The following is a 24,919-nucleotide window of genomic DNA, read 5'->3' as shown; positions in this document are numbered from 1 at the left end:
GGGGACAGTTTGAAATGTAATACTTTTTCTATTAATAAACTGATTAAGAAATTATTAGTAACATCCTGATTATAAGCTCTAGAAACTTACCTACGTTTATGTAATTCACCAAAATTTCAATAGAATACTCGTTCCATCTAAAGTTATTAAATGAATAATTAATCTGGGAATAACAGCGAGCATAACACTGAGAATAACGATACAGCCGTGGGTAATAAGTGAACTCATGATTTTGGTCATATATTATTGGCACTCTTGTAAATGTGACTGCAAAGAAAACACGAAAATATTACATTAAGGAATTCTCTTTAACTTGAGAGCAAGGTGTTAATCACATGTAAAGTTATGAACTTTATTTTCATTTTTACTATCATATATTTCAAGTTGGCTCTTATAAAACTAATCATTATTTTTGTATACGAATTCGGGATTAACGTAATACTTCCACTTTTGACCCTTTTAGCACACTTTTTAAAAGAGTGCGACCATCGAGAAATGTTATACGATTACAGTCGAAAACGTCGTTTATAGTGAAATCACTCAACTGTTGTTTCAACTCATTCTAATCATTTTAGCTTCAATATTCTTTGATAGTAATTTAGGATATTTGTAAGGTTGCTACTTTGTTTAATGGAATTGGTGTTAGTAATTTACAGAGTTGCGTTTTGAGATCCAGTTTTTGTAATAAGCTCGTTTTAATTCGGAAGTAATTAATAATTTATTAATTGTTTTGTAAATGTTCTTCTTTAAAAGACAACTTTCTATACATTGATTTACATGAAAGACAACTGAGATACAATAATATTTTAAGTAAAATATTGTTAAACCAATCAATATTGAAACAAAGTGAAAACTATTCCATTAATGAATAAACACACAAAAAACGCTAAACTTGCTCACTTGGAATGCTCTGGAAATCGTAAACTGGTTGAATACAATAACGCGTTTTACTGAAAAGAAAAATGAAGAAAAAATGCATATTATCCCAAACTCAAGGGTATATACTGCATTATAAAAGAAACGTAATCATATGTTAGGTATTTTGTTTCTTTATTACTGTTGTTTTCTTCTGATATAATAAATATCTTAAAAATGCACTTCTTTCGCGATAAAGCCTGAAATCCTCGCAGTAAATGGATTCAGTTTTCTAGGAATTGCCTCTCAACTTTATTGTATATTTATATTCAAAATTCAATTAGACTGGTGTGTAAACACTGAATTATGATATGTAAACGTATGCCTTATGTATATATATATATATATATATATAGCTTCACATTTTATTATTCTTGCTTTAGTTATTTCGTATTGTTTGTCTTCCTGGGGACAAACAAAAAATCTATTTACACCTATACTTGCTTTTTAGAAGCGAACTACTGCAAACCTTTGTCAAGAATATTTGATAAAAGAAAGATATTTGTGCATTTTGCTTTTATTCGTTCAGTTACCGTAATAAAGGGATTTATCAGAGTTGTTTGTTTTAGGCCCCCCCCCGCTAGTACAGCGGTATGTCTTCGGATTTACAACGCAAAATTAGGGGTTCGATTCCCCTCGGTGGGCTCAGTAGATAGCCCGACGTGGCTTTGCTATAAGAAAACACACACACGCTTGTTTGTTTTAGAACAAACAATATCCGCTATACTCACCGAGGAGAACCGAACCTCAGATTTTAGAATTGTAAGTCCTTAAACCACTTCCCACCAAAGGACAACGTTTAAAACCTCAACCTCACTGTATCTACCATCTTCGATCAACATAATGAAAAGCTGTGTAAACATCACTTGGAACTTATTTGAACAATATAAACAACATTGTATAAAGTGTACAATCAATGTTTAAAATAGAGATTAAATGACTCAGAAATTGTTTAAACAGTAAAAACACTATATAAAACGTATACCATCACACACATAAAAAACTTCCCCTTGACTGGCACATCCGTTTTCTTGTGGTGTGATTTTTACGCACTATTCTCGGTTTCGATACACCAGATATCACGTTTCAACTCTCCTTCCCTTTATGAATCTTTTCGCCTTGTTAGAACGAGCTATACCATCAACACAAACGGTTTCACTTACGGTCATGTGTTTAATTTCCACACTTAACACTTGCAGTTCGTTTTCTAGTTGGCCAGAATGTACAAAGAAACGCGTGTTCAGTAATATATTTATTGGTTACTATGAAAATGAAAATAAACAAATCAAAACCACTGTTCATAGTTCAACTTGATCAGGTAGTGATAAACTTTAAATGGGAATTCTCCGCCTTATTGAAATCTGTATATGTTATCTTCTGTTTTGTTTGTTTGTTTGCTTACTTTGTTATGGTTTGTAGTTTATTAATATTTGCCGTTGCTGTTTTCGCTGATTCGGAATGAAACCGAATTTATTCATGGAACCAAAACTTACCGAATTTCAGTTTTTTGTTTTTCACAAATATTGAGAATATTTGATTGCTTGGTTTTGAATTTCACGCAAAGCTACACGAGGGCTATCTGTGCTAGCCGTCCCTAATTTAGCAGTGTAAGACTGTAGGGAAGGTAGCTAGTCATCACCACCCACCTCCAACTCTTGGGCTACTCTTTTACCAACGAATAGTGGGATTGACCGTAGAATTATAACGCCCCCACGGCTAAAAGGGCGAGCATGTTTGGCGCGACTGTGATGCGAACCCGCGACCCTCAGATTATGAGTCGAACGCCTTAACACGCTTGGCCATGCCGGGCCGATCAGAAGGAAGGTTGTGAACTAGTCATCACCATCCACCGCCAACTCTTAGGCTACTCTTTTATATACGAATAACCATCGTTAACCGTAGCATTATAACATCCTAACAGCTGAAAGGATGAGCATGTTCGGTGTGACGGGGATTCGAATCCGTGACAAGTAAATTACGAGTCCAGCGCCCCTAACCACGTGACCACGTATCTTCTTCAGTGATACCGTTAACTTTGTTTTAAGACTTGTCAGTAATAAACTGAATATATCTTTTATTTATTAGTATTTACACTAATCACTTCTTTCTGTTCGCTATAGTAAAATACGTGAAATTAAAAAAAAAAACTGTTTAATGCAATAATAATAATAATCAGTAAGCTTTATGTAAATTAATTATGCCTTTAAGATTATATTCCATTTAGTTAATTTAAAATTAATTGTATGGAGAGAGAACAATATTAGCTAAGTGGATAAGTTTGGTTAAAGTAAGAAAACATTAAAAATGATGTCGGAACAGAGAAACTTCTTAGAATGTTCCTAATGTGTTGTAATATACTGTAATACCATGCGACTTTAATTATTAATATTTATTATATATGCTTAAACCAAATTCAGTATAAGAAGGAATTCATTTCGCAGATATACTACCTCAGTAATAATGGCTGTAGGTGTTCCTCGAATCCAACATCGTTTTATAATTCAAAAGTTCGTATTATCTTATCATAAATCATCTAGTATTTGAAAATACACTTCCCAAATCATTTTAATACAAAATAGCAGACACAAAATTGCTGAACAAAGTTCTTACTTATGGTATGACTAGTAATTAAAAAAATATTCTTACCAAAAGATTAAAGTAAAAAATGCTGAACCAGAGCTCTTATTTGTGGTAAGCGTTGTAAATCTGTAAGTTTACCGCACTCTCACCAGTGGACACTCAGTGATGGCTTATAACGTTAAAAACCGGGTTTCGATACCCGTGGTGGTTATCCCACAGATAGATAGCCTACTGTGTAGTTTCGTACTTAATAGCAAGTAAACTATACGTCCTTCCAATCCAGTTATTGGTTGGTGTGAAAGATTATTGAACATCATCCATATGTGGTTTCTCCAGTTTGAGATATTCCATAATCTTCAATGATTTTTCACTACCTATAAATCTAGCAAGTGTACATAATTTTTAAACTCCAGCTTTAAATTATATTATTTTGTCTTTTTTATTGATTTATGAATTGTGTAAAAAATTCAGCTAAACTCTAGGTTAGTGCATTTATTTGTTCATAAATAGATAATTATCCGCTATTCAACCGATTCCTTTTTCGTTGTATATGAAGTGAGATAATGGCATTATTTACACAATGTTATCTAATTTTTCCCTCTATTCACACTATAGATTAATTAGTTCTTTGAATGTTAAAATAATCATTCAAATCTATAACTTCATAGAAAAGATAGGATTCTAATGTTTTATTTCTCTGTTTATTGAATTCTCAAGCATAAGTGTAGACACAAACTAGTTCTGCTTAGGATAAAATGTATGTTTACTTGTTTGAACCGAAATACCACAAACAAACTTTAATATTTTGATTTCTCTGAGAAATGGCAATTTTGACGTGTTCAATGACCTGTAAATTTCGGATATAGTCTTCTCTCATTTTGAGCTACTTTCAATAGGCATGCCAGTCACCGCCACGATAACCTTGCTGAGCTAATTTGTATAATGCGCCCACTAAAATTACTCAATTACAACACTTTTTGAACTTCGGACTTTCCGTACTGAAGTCCTAAACGTTAACCAGTAAGTCATACTGAGTCCTCTTGTCTCTGTTTCATACATTACATTTTCAAGTTAAAAAGAAAAAGAGTACTACTTCGATAAAAGAAATAAGTCATAAGGTAGTCCAAATGTTTTTCCTTATCCAGAAACTAATCTCAGCAAGGCACTGACTTTTCAGTTGCACCGGATAATCTCTGCAAGGTACTGACTTTTCAGTTGCACCGGATAATCTCTGCAAGGTACTGACTATTTAATTGCACTGGATAATCTCTGCAACCTACTGACTATTTAATTGCACTGGATAATCTATGCAAGGTACTGACTTTTTAATTGCACCGAATAATCTCTCCAACGTACTGACTTTTCAATTGCACCAGATAATCTCTGCAACCTACTGACTATTTAATTGCACTGGATAATCTCTGCAAGGTTCTGACTTTTCAATTGCACCGGATAATCTCTGCAAGGTACTGACTTTTTAATTGCACCGGATAATCTCTGCAACCTACTGACTATTTAATTGCACTGGATAATCTCTGCAAGGTTCTGACTTTTCAATTGCACCGGATAATCTCTGCAAGGTACTGACTTTTTAATTGCACCGGATAAAAATGATGTTCCATCATGATTGTGATCATTAATATGGTCTTCATTACTCACCATTACTCAAAACCGCAGTTTCCATCACAAAAGAGAAAGAAATACACTTGCGAAGTGGAGAGGTCAGTCTTAGATCATACGTATTGACAAACTAGCTACAGACCATCCATTATACGTCGATTTATATTATATATATATACTTGCTTCCAAGACCACGTTTAGACAGACCAAATCCGCAGAAGTACTGTTTGAACTGTATCCGGGAGCATAAAAGTTATACAGGGTGTTCGGAAAGTCACTGTGCACATGTATATTTATTAACAGACATGTTTCAATATAGAATACAGGAGGTAAATATGAATGACCATTATAAACAATGTTGAAAGTGACCTCCGTTGGCATCAATACAGGCCTGGATCCTTCTTATTTTGTTTCTAAACACCGCTATCAGTTGCTGGCTTGAAATAGACCGAATAAAATATGATTATAAAACTGCACAGCGACTTTCCGAACACCCTGTACTATCCAACGTGTTGTGATTCTAGCTTTTTAAAACCATCTTCCGTTGATTTGTTTTTTTTTATTATCTTCGTAGCAGTGCCATAAGATATATGTTAACATTTAACCCCAAGGCTTTTGGTTTCTCTTATGTAACCGCTACCCCTTTTTAGGCCTGTTGTTATCTACAGAACGTTTTGGATTCGACGAAGAATATTGAAGACGACACGCCACTGCAGTATACCATATGCATGTAATATTTCGTTATATAAGATTTGATAATTAATTTTTTTATAATGTTTAATTTCAGCCTCCATTCTATACACCGCTGTAGTTGGTGGAAAAGTGGCCCTGCCGTGTGACATATCTTCTCCTGCTGTCAACGACTCTCCTGCTTTAATTCTGTGGTATAAAGGAGAATCTGCTCAACCCATTTATACGCTCGATGCCCGTAAGGACAGAATAAACCAAGCTCGACAATCCGTCAGCCCTCAGCTACAAAACCGGGCCTACTTCAACATGATTAACAGACCTGCCTTTCTGCAGCTAGACCCTGTAAGATTAGGAGATGCTGGAGAATATAGGTGTCGTATAGATTTCCACAAAGCTCGTACTATCAACACCGTTATAACTCTAAAGATCATTGGTAAGAATGGTTCTAGATCTTTCTTTTGACACATATTTTCTGGTGTTTCAAACACAAAATATATACGTATATATAGTGTCTATAATTTTCAGAGTGTTCTAATAAACGTTCAAACAAAGATGATTACATGCAGTGTTATAATTTGGTTGGCGAAAATAGTAACAGTCGTTGTTTGATTTATTATCCATGCTGTTTATTAGTTTAGTGTGAAAATGGGCTTATACTTTACTGGTTATTATTAAAATTACTCTAAGTATTATTAAATACTTTCATTGGTATTAGCAAGTTTCATATGTTATTAATATTGCGAGTTACTGGTACATGACAGTTATAAAAGTTTTGGAACAACGTTTACTGATAGTAAGGTGGTCGTTGACAGAATTCAACGTTCTCTTCTGTTGCTATAAAAATGTTATACAGATGTCCTGCAATATTTGTTACCATACTTCTATGGAATAATTACATTTTATGTTGTGCCCAACAAATTAATATATATACATTTTACCATTAAAATAACAGAAAATGTTGAAGTTAAACAAAATTGTGTTTCTGAATTATTACTTTAAGCACAGGTCATTAACAAATAAATAGAGTCATAGAAATTCGGCCCGGCATGGCCAAGCGCGTAAGGCGTGCGACTCGTAATCCTACGGTCGCGGGTTCGCGCCCGCGTTGCGCCAAACATGCTCGCCTTCCCAGCTGTGGGGGCGTTATAATGTGACGGTCAATCCCACTATTCGTTGGTAAAAGAGTAGCCCAAGAGTTGGCGGTGGGTGGTGATGACTAGCTGCCTTCCCTCCAGTTTTACACTGTTAAATTAAGGACGGCTAGCGCAGATAGCCCTCGAGTAACTTTGTGCGAAAAACAAACAATCATAGAAATTCTTAAAGTCAATTTTACAATGTAATTAACAGTCCGGGTTAAGGCTTGATATTTTTTTATTAGTACCTTTGTCAGTTTGTAAACTATAACAATAAATTGTCTAATTTTGTGAAACCTGAGAAATATTTTAAAATTCGTTAAATATGAGATTTAAAGTAATTAATATATTAACGACACTAGATCTAATACTCAACTATTCAAACGAGATATCGTACAATATTATTTTCGGGTCGGTTCCTTAAGGGCCAGGTGGTTAAGGCACTGGAATAGTAATTTTAGGGTTGTGGGTTCGAACCCCGTCACACCGAACATGCTCGCCCGTTAAGCCGTGGGGCGTTATAATGAAACGGTCAATGCCACTTTTCGTTGATAAAAGAGCGGTGGGTGGTGATGACTAGCTACTTTCTCTCTAGTCTTACACTATTAAGTTAGGAATGGATAGCGCAGATATTCCTCGTGTAGCTTTAAATAGGAATGGATAGCGCAGATATTCCTCGTGTAGCTTTATACGAAATTCAAATATAAGCAAATAAATAGTTCCTTAGGTACACATTTCCAGCCAAAAATAAAATAAAAAATGAATGAATACCAAATGTCCTAAAATAAGTAAAATCGATCATGAATGATTATCTAAGCTTACTGCTTACGTTATGACACACTCACACAAAGCGTTGATGGCGTTCCAATTGCACGACTGAAGAAAACGGTGTGACACATAAAGCTAAGTTTTTCTTTCGCAGAATTTCATCCACAGAATGCTACAAAAAGAGCAAATGTAGGCTTGGGAAACTTTAAGCTGCAGCTGAATAAATTCCATCATAAATAGTTTCAGTGGGCTTAAGCTACACATCGATGCATTCCATAGTATATCGAAACGGAAATAGTGATCATTTATTCTGCATGTTAAAAAATAAATCTTTACAAAATGGTATTATATCTCGAAAGATCTAGATGATCAGACATGTGGTATTTTCGAAAATCTAAATATGTTTCATAATATTTTATTCTGTCCTGAAAATTCGATTGGAATGCTGCTCTAGCATAAAGCGCTATGATATGATAGATCTCACATCTTGCATTTTAACAGGAAACATAATACGTTTTGGTGGCATATTTCATTAAATCTTTCAGCGATAAACTCGGAGGGATACTTGTCATCGAAGACACATTTAGGCAGTAAAAGTAGTCCGTTGTTACTTTTCATAGCGTTTTTTTAAAAAAAAGAATTGCCCTCGAGCGAAATTACCATCCTTATCTGATGCTGTCCGCACATTGTATAAAATTTTAAATTAAATAGCTAGAATTTTATTCACAGCACAGAGGGATTTAAAGTATGTAATAGCTTTCAGGGGTTCGAAACGCGTTTCTAAAATAAGATATTTGAAGTAAGCACACAGATTTCTTCTTCATTAGTTCCACCTGCCGATCCGTTAGTGCTTAATGAAGAAGGGAAAGAAGTCAGAGGAACGATCGGTCCTTATAACGAAGGCGAAACGGTTAAGCTCCTTTGTAAATCTATTGGAGGTAAGATACCTGTGGTTTCTTGTCTTTGTGAAGTAGATACACAAATACAAATAAATAGAAGCATGTGCGGATTAAAATACGGAGGAGAAAATAAAAAAGTGACACGTAAATAGATACAAATTTCGACAAACGTAAAATTCACTGTATGATGAAGTTATCTGTTTCCAGCTATGATGAACGTTATTTACTCTGAAGGTTTATCATAATTATTCATTAAATCGTTTATAAATCTTTCTCCTATAAGTGCATATTTTAACAACTTTATCAATATCGCTGCCAGTTGGTCAGTGGTATGTTTACAGACTTATTAAAATAATAGAGGGTTCGGTTTCCCGCGTTGGAGAGGACAGATGACCAAATGTGGCCTTGCTCTAAATTACACATACGTACACGCACACACTCTAACAATTATATAACAATTATATATTTACATACATAATTATATTGTTGCAGGATATTAGCCAGATTATATATACATACGTAATTATATTGTTACAGGATATTAGTCAGATTATATACACATACATAACTATATTGTTACAAGATATTGGTCAGATTATATATACATACATAACTATATTGTTACAAGATATTGGTCAGATTATATTGTTACAAGATATTGGTCAGATTATATATACATACATAACTATATTGTTACAGGTATCCTTTATTCGACTAGCTACGATCATCATCTTCGAAACATTCATGCAGAATGATAGTTGGATATTTAGCAATGTCTAGAACATATAGAAACCCTAAGTATAATCAGTTTGGTTAAACTTACGTAAATGATATTTGAGAGTAAGGTTCAAACACTGATTTAACGAGAATATGTTGTTACTAACGTATTAACACTGACTCTGTTGTTATTGACGTATTAACACTGCCCCTGTTGTTATTAACGTATTAACACTGACTCTTTTGTTATTGACGTATTAACACTGACCCTGTTGTTATTGACGTATTAACACTGACTCTGTTGTTATTGACGTATTAACAATGACTCTGTTGTTATTGACGTATTAACACTGCCCCTGTTGTTATTAACGTATTAACACTGACTCTTTTGTTATTGACGTATTAACACTGTTATTAACGTGTTAACCCTGTTGTTATTAACGTATTAACACTGACTCTTTTGTTATTGACGTATTAACACTGACCCTGTTGTTATTAACGTGTTAACACTGCCCCTGTTGTTATTAACGTATTAACACTGACTCTGTTGTTATTGACGTATTAACACTGACCCTGTTGTTATTAACGTATTAATACTGACTCTTTTTTTATTGACGTATTAACACTGACTCTGTTTTTATTCACGTATTAACACTGACTCTTTTGTTATTGACGTATTAACACTGACTCTTTTGTTATTGACGTATTAACACTGACCCTGTTGTTATTAACGTATTAACACTGACCCTGTTGTTATTGACGTATTAACACTGACTCTGTTGTTATTAACGTATTAACACTGACTCTTTTGTTATTGACGTATTAACACTGACCCTGTTGTTATTAACGTATTAACATTGACTCTTTTGTTATTGACGTATTAACACTGACTCTTTTGTTATTGACGTATTAACACTGACTCTGTTGTTATTGACGTATTAACACTGACTCTGTTGTTATTGACGTATTAACACTGACTCTTTTGTTATTGACGTATTAACACTGACCCTGTTGTTATTAACGTATTAACACTGACCCTGTTGTTATTGTCGTATTAACACTGACCCTGTTGTTATTAACGTATTAACATTGACTCTTTTGTTATTGACGTATTAACACTGACCATGTTGTTATTAACGTATTAACACTGACTCTTTTGTTATTGACGTATTAACACTGACTCTGTTGTTATTGACGTATTAACACTGACCCTGTTTTTATTAACGTATTAATAATGACTCTGTTTTTATTAACGTATTAATAATGACTCTTTTTTTATTGACGTATTAACACTGACTCTGTTTTTATTGACGTATTAACACTGACTCTTTTGTTATTGACGTAATAACACTGACTCTGTTGTTATTAACGTATTAACACCGACTATTTTGTTATTAACGTATTAACACTAACTCTTTTGTTATTAACGTATTAACACTGACTCTGTTGTTATTAACGTATTAACACTGACTCTGTTGTTATTGACGTATTAACACTGACCATATTGTTATTAACGTATTAACATTGACTCTTTTGTTATTGACGTATTAACACTGATCATGTTGTTATTGACCTGTTAACACTGACCCTGTTGGACTTTCTTTATGAAGAGAACACACTCATCTATCGTTTCAAAAATGAAAACTGGGCAAGATTAGCCTGGCCAGGTGGTTAGGGTGCTCGACTCGTCATCTGAGAGTTGCGAGTTCGAATCACCATCACAAGAAAGATGCTAGCCTTTTCAGCCGTGAAGGTGGCGTAACGTTACGGTCAATCCCACTTTGTTGAAAGCGTAGCTCAAGAGTTTGGGATGATTAGCTGCCTTTCCTCTAACTTTACACTGCTAAATTAGGGTACGGCTAGCACAGATTGCCCTCGTGTAGCTTTGCGCCAAAACAAACAAAGAAGATTAGCCAATTGGAAGTATGCTCTGAGCGCTTATGTTTAAAAGAATTAAGAATATTCAAATGTCTGGTACATTAAGAAATTAGTAAATGTGAGAATACAAAGATGGGGGAAAAGGTACTTCCGATTATAATATAAATCTCATAATAACACATGTATCATAAGTAAGTTAACACTTGTTTGTAACGCAGTACACCATATTCAAATGAATAACGTACAAAGAAAACAGAATACAACATATTTTAAGAAAGCTAAGTTATCAACTAAATCGATCAGCTTGATTTTTCGTTAAAATGACTTTTTTAATAATGTTTTTTAACTGTGATGGAATAAAAAATATAAAAACTGTTGAAACTTAAATTAATCAAACTAAAAGAAAACGTTTGTATGCAACAAAAATCATTAGACCTAAATTTTAGTTTCGTTGGCTTGTGTAGAATAAAACCACATTGGGTTATCTTCTGTAGTCATTCTGTAGTCGGGAAATTAAACTCCATATTTTAGTGTTGTAAGTCCGTAAACTTATCACTGAACCTAAATTTTGGAAGAGAAAATAGTTGCCCAATTCTAAATAACGGTTGTTTAATCTTAAAAGATAAACTTACCTTTACACAATCGAACCTAATATTTTATTAAGTTTGATGTGCAGTTTAGACTATTTATTACTTACTATTTGTCTTTTAGTTAAGCCTAAAACAATAACAGCTGAAAAATGTAAGGATAATATTTTATTTATTTACAGAAATATAGAACTAATGAAGTCAAAACATTTAGTCAGAGGCATTTCTATGAAAGTGTTATTATATAACACTTGTAAAACCAAATTATTTTTTTTACATGAGGACTATTGAAAATAAATTATTTGATTATAATAAATCGTTAATTATTAATTAAATTAATTAAATCGTTTATTATTCTCAAGGTAAATGTAATCCAGCTTACAATCGCTTGGCGACAACTGAAAATTTATAAACTTGGACACCAGATTTCAATACCCTAGTTCAGCACGAACAGTTTATTATGTAACTTTGTGCTTGACAAGAAAAACAATCAAACAAAACAGGCACATTGAGCTTCAGAGCTATAAGCTTTCCATTTCTAAATACAGCTACTTCAAATCAGTTATATTATAACAGAGTGTAAGCTATTCACAACTTATTACACGTTAAACATTTTGTTGTGCATTACGGCAGTTTGAGGTCAGTAGGTTTATACTTATTAGTAAACACACGAACGAGATTTCTCGTAATACACTTTGAACACCGTATTAGTCAATTTTCTAGGAAGTTTTACAATATTCTTGCTACCAACTGTGTTTTAGAGCTTTCTTAGAAATTGTTTTCAGATCATAGTGAATCAGTGATGACGAGAAAACCCACTTGTAGAGAAAAATATACATGTAAAAACGACCGGTTTTGGTTGAGAAAATTTTTTTATGTAGAGGAGTGAACCACGTTTCGAGCTTCTTCGGTCATTGTCGGGTTCACAAAGAAAGAAAGAGGTAACTGACCGTTATCTGACCACATGTTTGAAGGGTGTTGTGTAACTGAGTGTAAGAATGTAGAGGGCGTGCTTAGATAATGAATCACTTAAGGTATTGACCATTGTATAAATAAGTTCAGCTCCTACAATACATAGATAATTCAAGGTACGTAACAGTTGTACGTACAGTATAACGTTACGTTATTAGTTTCTGATAATTACTTTAATTATCATATTTATCATTACTGTAACTCTTTTTTTTTTTTTCAGAGCCCTATAATTAACGTCGCTAAACTTTCTCGAATGTTCTTACGTTTACTTTTCAGCTATTACTGAAGACTTAGCGTGTTTTGGCACAGAGTTTATAAGTGTAAGGTTCGAATGATTCTTATCAGTCATACGTTTAATATGAAAGTCCTGTTCAGACACTATTATACTGATATTACGTATTCAACAAACGTTAAATCTAAGATAGTATCCGAAGCTAAGAAATAGTGTTTATGTATTCCGTAAGTGTTATGTGATTAATGTTGCTTTCATTCACAGCATTATTTATAGTGTTTAATATGCCTAGTGTTTAACACCAGACTTTTCTATTGAAGATTGTTTTATAAATTCAATTTAATCAAATCTTTAATCGAACCTAATCACATGATATATCAATAAGTTGACGCTTGGTAATATATTCAACATTGAGAACACCCAACTTATTAAACAATAAATTCTAATATTCATAAGTAAGATCATAAGAAATGTATATTCAGTTAGTTTTTCTCGTTAAACGTTTGACAGTATTATTCGCTCCATTGGATATTCTTCCTTGTCTCCTTTTAATGTTTGTTTCTTTGGAATCTCACCATGAATGTTTCCATATCTTCTGCACTGGTTGCACGTGGAACGTTGTTTCGTTGTTGTGTTCTCTATTTTACCCATAGAAGCTCACTTTAAATCCGATGTATTTAACACCTGTCTTCGAAGATATATGCAATCCTAATAGAAAACTTGCTGTATGTCCTTTCGGCTTCTGATGATTACGGACTTCGCTAGGATTTCAGTAAATATTATATTGCAGTAACACAAGGATTTCAGTAAATATTATATTGCAGTAACACCATGACCACTGGCAAAGTTTACTAAAATATTTCTTCGTCTATCAAAAAAGGACAAATATGGTATGCCCTCCAGTTCTTTTCGTTTCTTGTTGCTGACGAACACCATTCGATTTCTCATAGAAAATAGTATATTCCATAAAATATGCAAAATGAGTTCAAGAAATATATTGCATGTCTATCTCCAGGAACTTGAGTAACGTACAAGTCTAAGTTCCTCAGAGATTTGTTCTCGAATGTAGTAAAAAAGACTGGCAAAACCTTATGTTTTGACGAAACTCAAAAACATATTTATTACAATAATAAATCCATAAATACAATGACTGTAAGCATTAATCTATAGTTTATTTATCTCACTTGCTACTGAAAGTTTTTCAAAATTATTTCTTAAGTAGGGCTAATTCTTCCTTTTCATGCAGCATTAATTTCGTATTCTGGCATCTGTGGTTTAGTCCATGGTATTATGACAAAGTCCATTTGGTTCATTTTATTGAACAGGCCTAACATGGCCAGATCTTTAGAGATCGACTCGTAATCCAAAGGTCGTGGGTTCGAATCCCCGTCGCATCAATCATGTTCGCCCTTTCAGCCGCGGGGGCATTATAATATGACGGTCAATCCCACTATTCGTTGGTAAAAGGGTAGTCCAAGAGTTGGCGGTGGATGGTGATGACTAGCTGCTAAATTAGGAACGGCTAGTTCGTGTAGCTTTGCGCGCAATTCCACAAAAACAAACATTTTGTTGAAGAAATGTAAATTCCAGTTTCATTTTACTTATTTCTTCTTACGAATGCGGTAAAAATAATAAATGCATCCAATAGTCCAGTGTTACTCGTTCAGGATTACGTCGTAAAAGTACTCAGAACTAATTACTATTTCATTCTAGTTCCGTTTCTTTCCTTTTTTTTTTAACATACCAGGTTTCACTAAAGGAGATGTGAACTTCCAGAAGTAATAGAGTGAGCCTTGGAAATTGACTGATTTAAGCCATTATCTGAATAATGCAGTTTCATTTATATCTATACCTCGGTAATTTACAGTGAGCCACATATCAATGTAATTTCAATCTGACACATCATTCATTCACGACAAAAATGTTGTTTTTTTTTTAAATCACAATCTCGATACGATAATGATATTTTCTTTGCCTGAAAATCATACGACCATGAAAAGTTCTTAATATAGACAATCATATGATTACTTGGATCAATCCAAGTGAAATGCTTCTCTACCAGTAATATTGTTCGTTTTTGATTACGCAAAACGCAAATGCCTCCAAAAAAAATAGAAGGTTATGATGAGAACACTAAATATTTTAAGGATAAAAGTAGTTTTACTAATGAGATTTATAAGAGATAAAAATGCCCCTTATTTTCATTTGTTATTTCTAAGTATGATTTAAACAATAAAAACCGAATAATATTTTTAATTCCACGAAGGGAGTTGATTCATATATATATATATTGTACAGTTTTACGACCTAGAATTATTGCTAATGGGTCTATTTGGATCCCATCGGTGTTTTAAATAAGTTGTTTGGGTTCATGATTCTTACTTAAATAATTCTTATTTACGTAGACTCACCCAGGATGCGTAAACAAAATACCATAATTGCTGTTAGGATTTACATCATTTCTACATACAAGACATAAAGAAAGTAAACATAAAGAGGACATAAAATTTGATCCGGTGTTTACAAACGCCATCACCGAGTTAACTGCAAAAAAGCAAAGTCCAACTACTTATTGCATATTACATATATTAAATATAACTTAAGTAGAGACTTGATCATCCATCTAGACCGTCCAATCTCCTAAAATAAGACTTAAAATAACCACAAGATATTCAAACATTCACTGCAGCCTCTACACTTGAAAGCAACTCATTCCAAAAGCCAAACATCCTATTAGAGACAATATTTTAAATAACGGTGTCTCGTATCCCACCTAAATGTTTATCTACATCACCTAGTCTTACTCTTTCGATATTAATTCCCTTAAAAATCTTACACACCTTAATTATAAGCTCTGTAATTCTTCTTTATCATTCGAAAATAGTTTCAGAGATTGTAACCAGCCACATCTGACAACCTTTCCATTCCAAAGTAACCCTTCTTTGAACCCCTCCAACAACTCAATCTATTTCCTTAGCTAAGGAGTTCAAAATCGAATACAATACTCTAAATGTAGCCTAAACATTAATCTATGCAATGAAACTATAACCTACTTAGGCTTGTATTGAAATTTAATGCTTATGTAGATATAACCTGAAATCATCTTTGCCCTGTCACTAGCAATACCATAGTTGTTGGATGACTTAAAAGACTGTTGAACACGAAGATTCTTTTCTCTCAATACCTGTTAAAGTTATAAAGTATTCTGTCGTTTATTGGTTCAACTCTTTAAATAATTCAAATAATTTTTGTAAAGAAGCAAATCATCTTCACAGCCAGCAGCACCTTAAAACTTTATACCATCAGCAAATATAAATTCTCTACTGACTTATGCCATTAATTCAAATCAGAAAGAGCAAATACCCTCGCACTATGACCTGAGGTTCCGTAATTGTAATGCTAACACTGTTTGACTCATGAGCCTTGAGGTACCACACTTATAACATTAATTCAGTTTGATTCAGGTTTATATCCAATGAGTCAGTGATCATTTTCAACAAACCTTCTATACAGCAACTTGTCAGATATTTCCTACTCCAATTCCAAATCCTAACCCTCACAAACATAACCATTAACCTTTTTAAATATCTCAAAAGCTTACTAAGACAAATTTTCCCCCTAGTAAAATCATGACGACTGTCCAACAAAGTTTTAGATTTTGATAAACGAATTCGAAAAGCATCTATTACTTGACTTTCAAACATATTTTTCCTCACTCTTGTAAGTGTAACAGGCCCATAATTACTGGAAAAAGTTTACTGCCTTCCTTGAAAAAAAGAATTAATATTAGGCAACATCCAATTATTTGACATTTGCTCACTGTTCAAGGACTTACAAACAATACCAGCAGATGGCACACATAACAAATTAGTAAAGAACTTTAAAATCCTTAAAGTATTTTCTGGTCCGGATGATTTATACTTCTATAAACTTTCCATGTTTCCTTAAGATGCTAAATATTAATGTGCTCATTTAAGTTTCTATCAAGAAACTCTTGACGGTGAGGATTATTGCATAAATATTCATCAGTCAAAATTGAAGAAAAGTACCACTTAATAACTTTGCCATCTCATAATTATCACATATGAGCTTTCTACATCATCCATCAATGGAACTACTACGATCCTAATAGCCTACTTACCCGTAGTGTATTTAAAGTAACACTTATCATTATTTTTACATTTTCAACCAACTCTCTCCTACATATTTTTTCATTTGACCAATTTCCTTAATCTACAATAACTGTATAGATGTCCCGCCAGAGCATTTAATTAAAATATCTAAAATTTATAGTGATTTCTTTATACTTTTTGTGAACCACCCTGGTTTGTTATTTGCAACCACCCGCTCTTTCTTTAGGGAACATACCTATCATGGATATATAAATATTTACTATTAGAAGCTCTCCTTATCTGATCAGTATCTTCAACTAATTTCAGATGCCCTGACACATAACAGATAGATCTTTACCCTCCCTTCAAATTTACCTTTTTTTTTATCACTACATGCAGCGAAATTTGAAATCTAATTGAGCAATGACTGATTTCAACGAGATACTCCCCATATCAGCCATTTCTATGTCAAAAGATAATAATAAATATAAATGAACATTGTTCCAAGTAGGCTTCCTGACAAATTAGTTTGTGAAGACCGTTATCTTGAACAGTTTCTAAAAATTCATTTCTATCATGGCTTGGCTTTAACGTTTCCTAAACTATATGCCTGAAATTAAAACCCTTCATAATTATAACTTCATTAACAAATGAATTATTTATTTGACGTTAGAGTTTCTTGCTAAATTCACTCATTTCATCTAGTACTGAGGAAAAATCCCAGTCTCAAGGCCTTCTCCTCTTATAATCCTTAACATAAGCCCAAACAATTTCAACGTCATTCCTATTAGCTCTGATATGTTTAATTTAAACAGCATGTAACTCACATTTAATATATAAAGCCACTTCTCTCATTATTTTTGGTTCTCTAACCATGTTAAGTAGCTAATAATCCAACATTTCTAAAATTATCTGTCATCAAAATTGTCGATAGATAATCAGATTTCCTATCACATTAAAATTCACCTATTTTATTTCTTATACTTTCAATATTACTATAACAACTAAACTGTTTCTTTACTTTGTTTATGTACAATAACTTCCTCCATTATTTTTTCTTCGTTATTCTGTTCCTTATTGCCGTATAGTCCCAATTTAAATCTGCTCTTACAGTCAAGTTAGCAGCTCTTGTAAACCATCAATTCCAAAAAACCACCATTGAACTAATCTCCCAAGTTTAAACAGCCAATCTGCTCGTCCTTACATATTAATCTTAACCTAGCATTCAACCCTAATGATCTGCTTATAATTCAACCTCCCTCCACAATTAAAACCCAATGGTATCCTTGAGATGATTAAGTTGTTATGGCTCTTTTCCTTAAATTCCTTTATCAGTGCTTTGTAATTATCAATTATCTCTTCTCCTATTATCCATCATCCTCTATTTCACCAGCCTCCATATGCATTATAAAGGCTGAATCATTGCTAGCAACCTTTACTATATCACTTACTCTGTTAATCACATCATTCACTGCTGTCCATGGATAGTATAATCCACCTATTTTCTCGATATTTACCAAAAACACTGTTATACTAAATAATCTCCCATAAAAATACCCAACTTATGCGTTTCATTCATCCTTCTTTATCCATTTTATTTTCCTTTCCTTAACCAGATTCTTATCTGAACAAGTTAAAACATGTTACCTAATAGAACCTACTAAATCTAATCTAATGTTTCTGAAAGTTAGACCATCAAGCTGTATTTTAATAATTCCTTTATTTTATACTGTTATTTGCCATCTCATCAATTTAATTTATTTTTTAGTAATTAACATAAACTGCTACAAATAAGAATATTAAAATAAGCTTTTAAATAGATATCAATAACATATTCCCAAAACTTCACTTATTTACTATTCAAATGCCTTCACACTGACGGTGTTCTATATGACAAATATAATTCAAGGTTTAAAGGAAATTCAAACAGAAGATGGTTGAAAGTCTTAAACCGTATTCTCAGACTATGACTAATTTGTGAAGAATAAAATAGACTATGTGTACTGTGCATAGCAATTTGAGACAATCTTTATTTATTTAACTAACAATCAACATGTGTGCAATCACGAAATAATACGCCTTTGGCGAATATTTAGAGCTTTCAGAAAGATCTGTGAAGAAAACCTGTCAAAGTATTCTAGACTGAGAAAACATAGAATCATGTGCAGTAAATTATAATACGATTCTTCCCCAAAGAATGCCCTGTCTTGGCTTTTGATGGTTATTCCCAATTAAATATTAAAGCTGATGTAATCTCAGTATCTGACGCTCCAGAGGGAAAGATGACTATATGCTTCTACTTAATACATTCAAACTGTACAAAAACATTTTCCATAAGAAAAAACGGGTAACACCATGTATGAATGCCAGGAACAATAGATAACTAGGACTTAGCCACTTAGCGACTTCCTTCCCCTACGTTCTATAGTTAAAATTGCATACCACTGTGTATACAAAAAGCTTAAAAACATTTACATAGTTTTTGAGAGATAAATTTGAATTCTAGCAAATGGTAGCTTTCTTTTTTGTTTGATGGTTTTAGCATGCGTTAGAAATCGAAATCGTAATTACCATTTACAAATGCAAACTCATCGGTTGTGAGTGTTAAAAGAAGATAAAAAATAGCTAGCTTCAGCATAATATACCTTAAATAACGATAAACAAATGCATATAGTACATTACACGACAGGATCACAGGTTTCGAGTTTTATTTCTTTTCCTATTGAAGATTTTATTCACATTCAATTCCAAGATTTTGAATGACCGCAAAAAGTCACTGACCATTCTATGACAAGTGGTATTCAAATCCATCCTTCTCAGTTTTGGCATGCTTGGAAACAATCGAGGAAAGGCACAAAAATATTTGGTATGTCCGAAAAGGTGCACTGAACGACCCAGCGTCTCACCAATAAATGAACCAATAGATTTAAGTAGTTTCACATATTTCCTCCTTCCTGTCGGAAGCTGATGAAACATCTTCCAGCAAGACGGTGAATTATTTCCTCTGACATTTGGTGTTCATGATTGGCTGAACAATGTCCTATCAAACTGATGGATTGACTTTGTATGGGCATTCTTCCAATTTCAGGTTTCCCTAGGCCTACCCAATAATAGATATATATGTGTGGATGCGCATCATATCTAAGTTGTAAACAGCGGCGATCTTGAGGATCGTATCGCGAAAACGATATGAATCTAAAGTATGTGTTTGTCAATGAGTTTGACAAATGGCAAAACCTCCTTCTGAAGGACACTAAGGTCTAGTAGAATTCCTATGGAGAAAATCTGAGGGTATTTAGGCCAACATGTATTTCACCATATATTTGACACTTCAATGTTTAAATACCATATTTTAAAATATGTACAAATGTGGATTATAATTTCTTTCAACTAACATACATTTTCTATTTTTCCCATTCTATATTTCATTTGTTTGTTAAAAACTGATAAAAATGCGTTTTGAACATTTATACTAATTTGACAAAATTTTAACAAATTACAGGAAGTGCCCTAACATTATTACTTACAACAATGATAAACATCATGCTACAATAAACGTGTGAAATTTCAATCACATATTTTTTTCATAGAAACTGAAAAACAATATAAAAAGATATATATGTTCTCGTAGTCACTTCAGATCAATATATTCCACTGGATTTTCATAAACTACTCGTAATTACATTTTCATACCTCTTTTGCAAACAATGGGACTCTTTTATTTATTTCTTCTGAATATTTATATAATCTTTATATATTTAATGTTGATTAGAAATGTATGATTTTTTTTTATTTCGGATAAGTATGTAGTCTTCTGCGTTTATTAAAATACACTATATAAATTCAGGTTTATTACTGATGCTAAAACCTAAATGATGAAGATTTTTTTTTTCAAATTCTGATGTGAATGATCTGAAATACATTAAAATAACATTTAAACCAATACTACAATTTAATTAATTACAAATGTTGTGTCATTAACCAGCAATGATTTCCTTGAATATTATGAGGAAATTAAATGTTTGATGATAAAGTAATATAAAATTTAGATTACAGTAAGCTTTGCCCTAACCTTCTGACTGACAAACGTAGAGCATTTCGTCAAAAAGTTTAAGATATTTTAATAATTTCTGTTCAGTATTTAACTTACGTAGTACCTATTCGTGTGTAGAAGATACGCTTCGTCGGACCATTAAACAGCCCACTGTTAGTACAGCTGTAAGTCTACGGATTTACCACGCTAAAATCAGGTGTTCGATTGCCACCGGTAGGATCCGCTGTCATACCGATGTGGCTTTGCTGAGAGAAAACACACAAAGAAGACATTTTAATACTAGAAATAAACGACACCAAAAATGTTGCTTTTACTACAATAAACACTAAACGTTTCCCCTCACAACATCTTCAGACACGTTCCCTAAACACCAACTGAAACTGTTTGTATTTTAGTGGATACTCTTGAAGAAACCGTAAAGCAAAACGTTGAGTGTTTAATTAAATATAGGCAACGTTTCAGTATCATAAGATAGTTTAGCTCTAGTATTAATTTTTGTACATTAATAGTTTGTTATAATAAACACAATAGAAGGAATATTTATTGAAAGTAGGTTCACTTTTAGAAATACAGATTCTAATTTCTTGGAACTTGAAATTTCATATATAACAAATCTTATAAGAAAGACTGTAATAAAGCCTTGAAGACAAGGCACTCTTGTAGATACATCAAAGCTATTTTCCTTACTGATAGATTTCCTTTATGTAGTCGAAAATGTACTAAACAAAAGTTACTCTGATTTGAAAAACCTCTTTCACTTAAAGCAATAAAAACATTATCCGGCTTTAATATCATTAGTCAAACATTTCAGTTTAAAGGTTTCAATATATTATATACTTTTAATATTGAAAGCTATAAACTGTCCATTTCTAAATACATACCTTAAAAATTTGTTATGCTGAAGCAGTTACTACTCACAATTTATTGACCATTATGAGATTTGTGAACAGAAATATTAAACTCATTCTAATTTTTCACAAACTAGGATTTTTCCTACTTCATTTTGAAAAAAAACAACTTCATTTTTATGAGAAATTCCACAGTATTCTTGCTGCAAAAAAAACAACTTCATTTTTATGAGAAATTCCACAGTATTCTTGCTGCAAATTATTATAACTTATTCAGAAAACCAAATTCATTTTTATGAGAAATCCCACAGTATTCTTGCTAAAAATTATTATAACCTATTCAGAAAACCAAATTCATTTTTTATGAGAAATTCCACAGTATTCTTGCTAAAAATTATTATAACCTATTCAAAAAATCAGCTTCATTTTTTTATGAGAAATTCTACAGCATTCTTCCTAAGAATTATTATAACCTATTCAGAAAACCAGCTTCATTTTTATGAGAAATTCCACAGTATTCTTGCTAAGAATTATTATAACCTATTCAGAAAACCAGCTTCATTTTTTATGAGAAATTCTACAGTATTCTTGCTAAAAATTATGGGTTTAAAAGATTCGAGAATATTATAACCTCTTCTAAACTGCCAATTTTAAACTATAAATTATCAAAAATGGGTTAAGATAATAATGAGCTAATATAATATAGTTTAGTTTAATTTTTATTGTTGATAATACAAGTAATATAACAGTTACCTGTATAATATAGTATTATATAAACAGTTTAGTGATATAAGTTTTTGCTAGTTCTCTTAAGTGTCCTTTATAACAGTTCTGTTAAATTATTTTCTAAAGTTTATTATAATGTTATTGAACTTTCTCTAATCTCACTACATTTACTTTTCGGTTGTTACTGAGGATTTAACGAAATGTGTTTCTTCCCGTTGCACACTTAACGTGTATTTGATAATATATGCTAGTTAAATTCGTTACATATCGATAACAGCCTAATTATCCAACTGATGAAGTAAAGCATTCTGATCTTCATAACAAAGAACGTGAGAGCAAAATATTAAATTATCTATGTTACTTACTTGGTTCATTTTCGCTTTTAACTTAAATAGGTAATTAAATAAACTTAATATTAAGTTTTATTAAAACATTATAACTATAACTTGTGCTACAGGCAAGCCTCGACCATCAGTAACTTGGTGGAAAGAAGATGTCTTGCTTGACGACAGTTATACCTTTAAGCCTAAAGATGTTGTTGATAATGAACTAACCATCACCAAAGTAAAACGGGAAGATTTGATGTCTGTTCTGACATGTAAGGCCTCCAACAGTAACATTACAGTTCCCGGAACTGTATCTGTTACTCTCGATTTAAACTGTAAGTACTGATGCATGAATGTTATTAATTGAAGGTAACCAAATTAGTTTTAAGAATAAAACCCTACGTGTGAAATAAATGAAACACGGTTTTGTTTGTAACTATTTATGTTGATGATCTAATACGAGGAAAGTTTTTAAACTACCATTCGAAATTAAAAGCGAAAATCAGGTATCATTCATATTTTACATTTTATACGTTTATTTAATAGTGCAATAAATACAATAGACATTGTATGTCAATGAAACAGTTCCCTCAAAAAATAGAGTACTCTGACGTCAGTATGTTGATTTTCAACTATCAACTTGTGGCCTGTATGTGTCATTATATTGATGAATGTTGATTTAAATACGAATACCTTTTTTTAATATCATGATATATGTGCTTGAGAATGATCGTTGTACCCAAACAATCTTCTTGGCTGTAACTTGTAAAAAGCAGTAACAATCAGTAAGCTCAAACGAAACTATTTAGATGCATTTTTTAAGTTTTTAACTCAAATATTGTATAATCATAGATTTTTCTGCTTCTTTTTCTATATAACTATCACTATATGCTTTCAAATACAGATACAGTGCTGTCTTTGTAACTTAGAAGTAACTCAAATGACGTTTTTTTGTCAATTTTTATATAAAACGTCAATGAGACTTCTATAGTAGATACCATGTGTAGTTCAGGCTTCTTCCTCATTTGGCCATAAATACACACGTTGTGAACATAAATATGGTGGACGTCCTTTTCAACTTTTTATACGACGCTTTTTTTAACTTCTGGTATAAAAATAACCCGTTTTGAAACTTCCCGAAAAATTCCAAATATTATAAAGTTTCTCAAATGTTCCTGGCGTCAATGACATTAATTTTGTAACTGACAGTTGTGTTTCTAGTGTAGTAGAAATGTATTTATTATTATACGTTACGCAGGATAATACCTCTTCAATTTTAATGGTGGTTAATAGATTGTATATACTCTAATAGGGATAATCGTTTTTATTCAGATTGTAAACAGACTCGTGTCACGTGTTTTTATTTACGTTCCTTTACTGGTAACTATGTTTTTCTTCTTTTTATTTTCAGTGAAGCCCAAGACGGTGAAAATTCAGTCCTTAAAACGCCCCCTGTCGGCCAACAAGGAAGTGGAGCTTCGTTGTTCTTCGAGCGGATCTCGACCTGCTGCGGATATAACGTGGTGGAAGGGAAATGAAGAGCTTCAAACAACAGGCCTCACCGTTGATAAGGCCGGAGTCAGAACAGGCATGCTTAAGTTTACGCCGTCCATTACTGATGATGGAAAATATCTCTCCTGTAGAGCAGAAAATTCCTTCATACCTAGTAATGCTGTGGAGGACGGTTGGAGACTGGAAGTTTATTGTAAGTGGAAGTGAAAAACACCTATGTAGTTCTATGTTATTCATCCATAATGTTCTCATGCTTTTCCTAGGCGTGTCACTGATGGTGTATTAAATGGAAAATCAGTAATGCTATTAGCATAAATAATTCATAGTATTTAGCCATTCACAACAGTTAC

At 32.6% G+C, this 24,919-nt stretch overlaps 1 protein-coding gene across 3 annotated transcripts in view; it reads left to right on the top strand.

Annotated features, from left to right (window-relative positions):
• The window catches only part of LOC143233364 (protein turtle homolog B-like), a 398,319-nt gene that overhangs the window by 313,648 nt on the left and 59,752 nt on the right, over positions 1–24,919 (top strand). For all 3 annotated transcript variants that reach the window (XM_076469542.1, XM_076469543.1, XM_076469544.1), the window contains 4 exons: positions 5,903–6,238; positions 8,534–8,644; positions 23,189–23,392; positions 24,469–24,762. In XM_076469542.1, the coding sequence (XP_076325657.1) occupies positions 5,903–6,238; positions 8,534–8,644; positions 23,189–23,392; positions 24,469–24,762 (945 nt within the window). The remainder of the gene's footprint in view (positions 1–5,902; positions 6,239–8,533; positions 8,645–23,188; positions 23,393–24,468; positions 24,763–24,919) is intronic.

The sequence above is a fragment of the Tachypleus tridentatus genome, chromosome 12, assembly GCF_004210375.1.
Source record: "Tachypleus tridentatus isolate NWPU-2018 chromosome 12, ASM421037v1, whole genome shotgun sequence".
Taxonomy (NCBI): Eukaryota; Metazoa; Arthropoda; class Merostomata; order Xiphosura; family Limulidae; genus Tachypleus; species Tachypleus tridentatus.
Note: the sequence above shows the minus strand (reverse complement) of the source record. Positions and strands in the feature narration are given on the sequence as shown.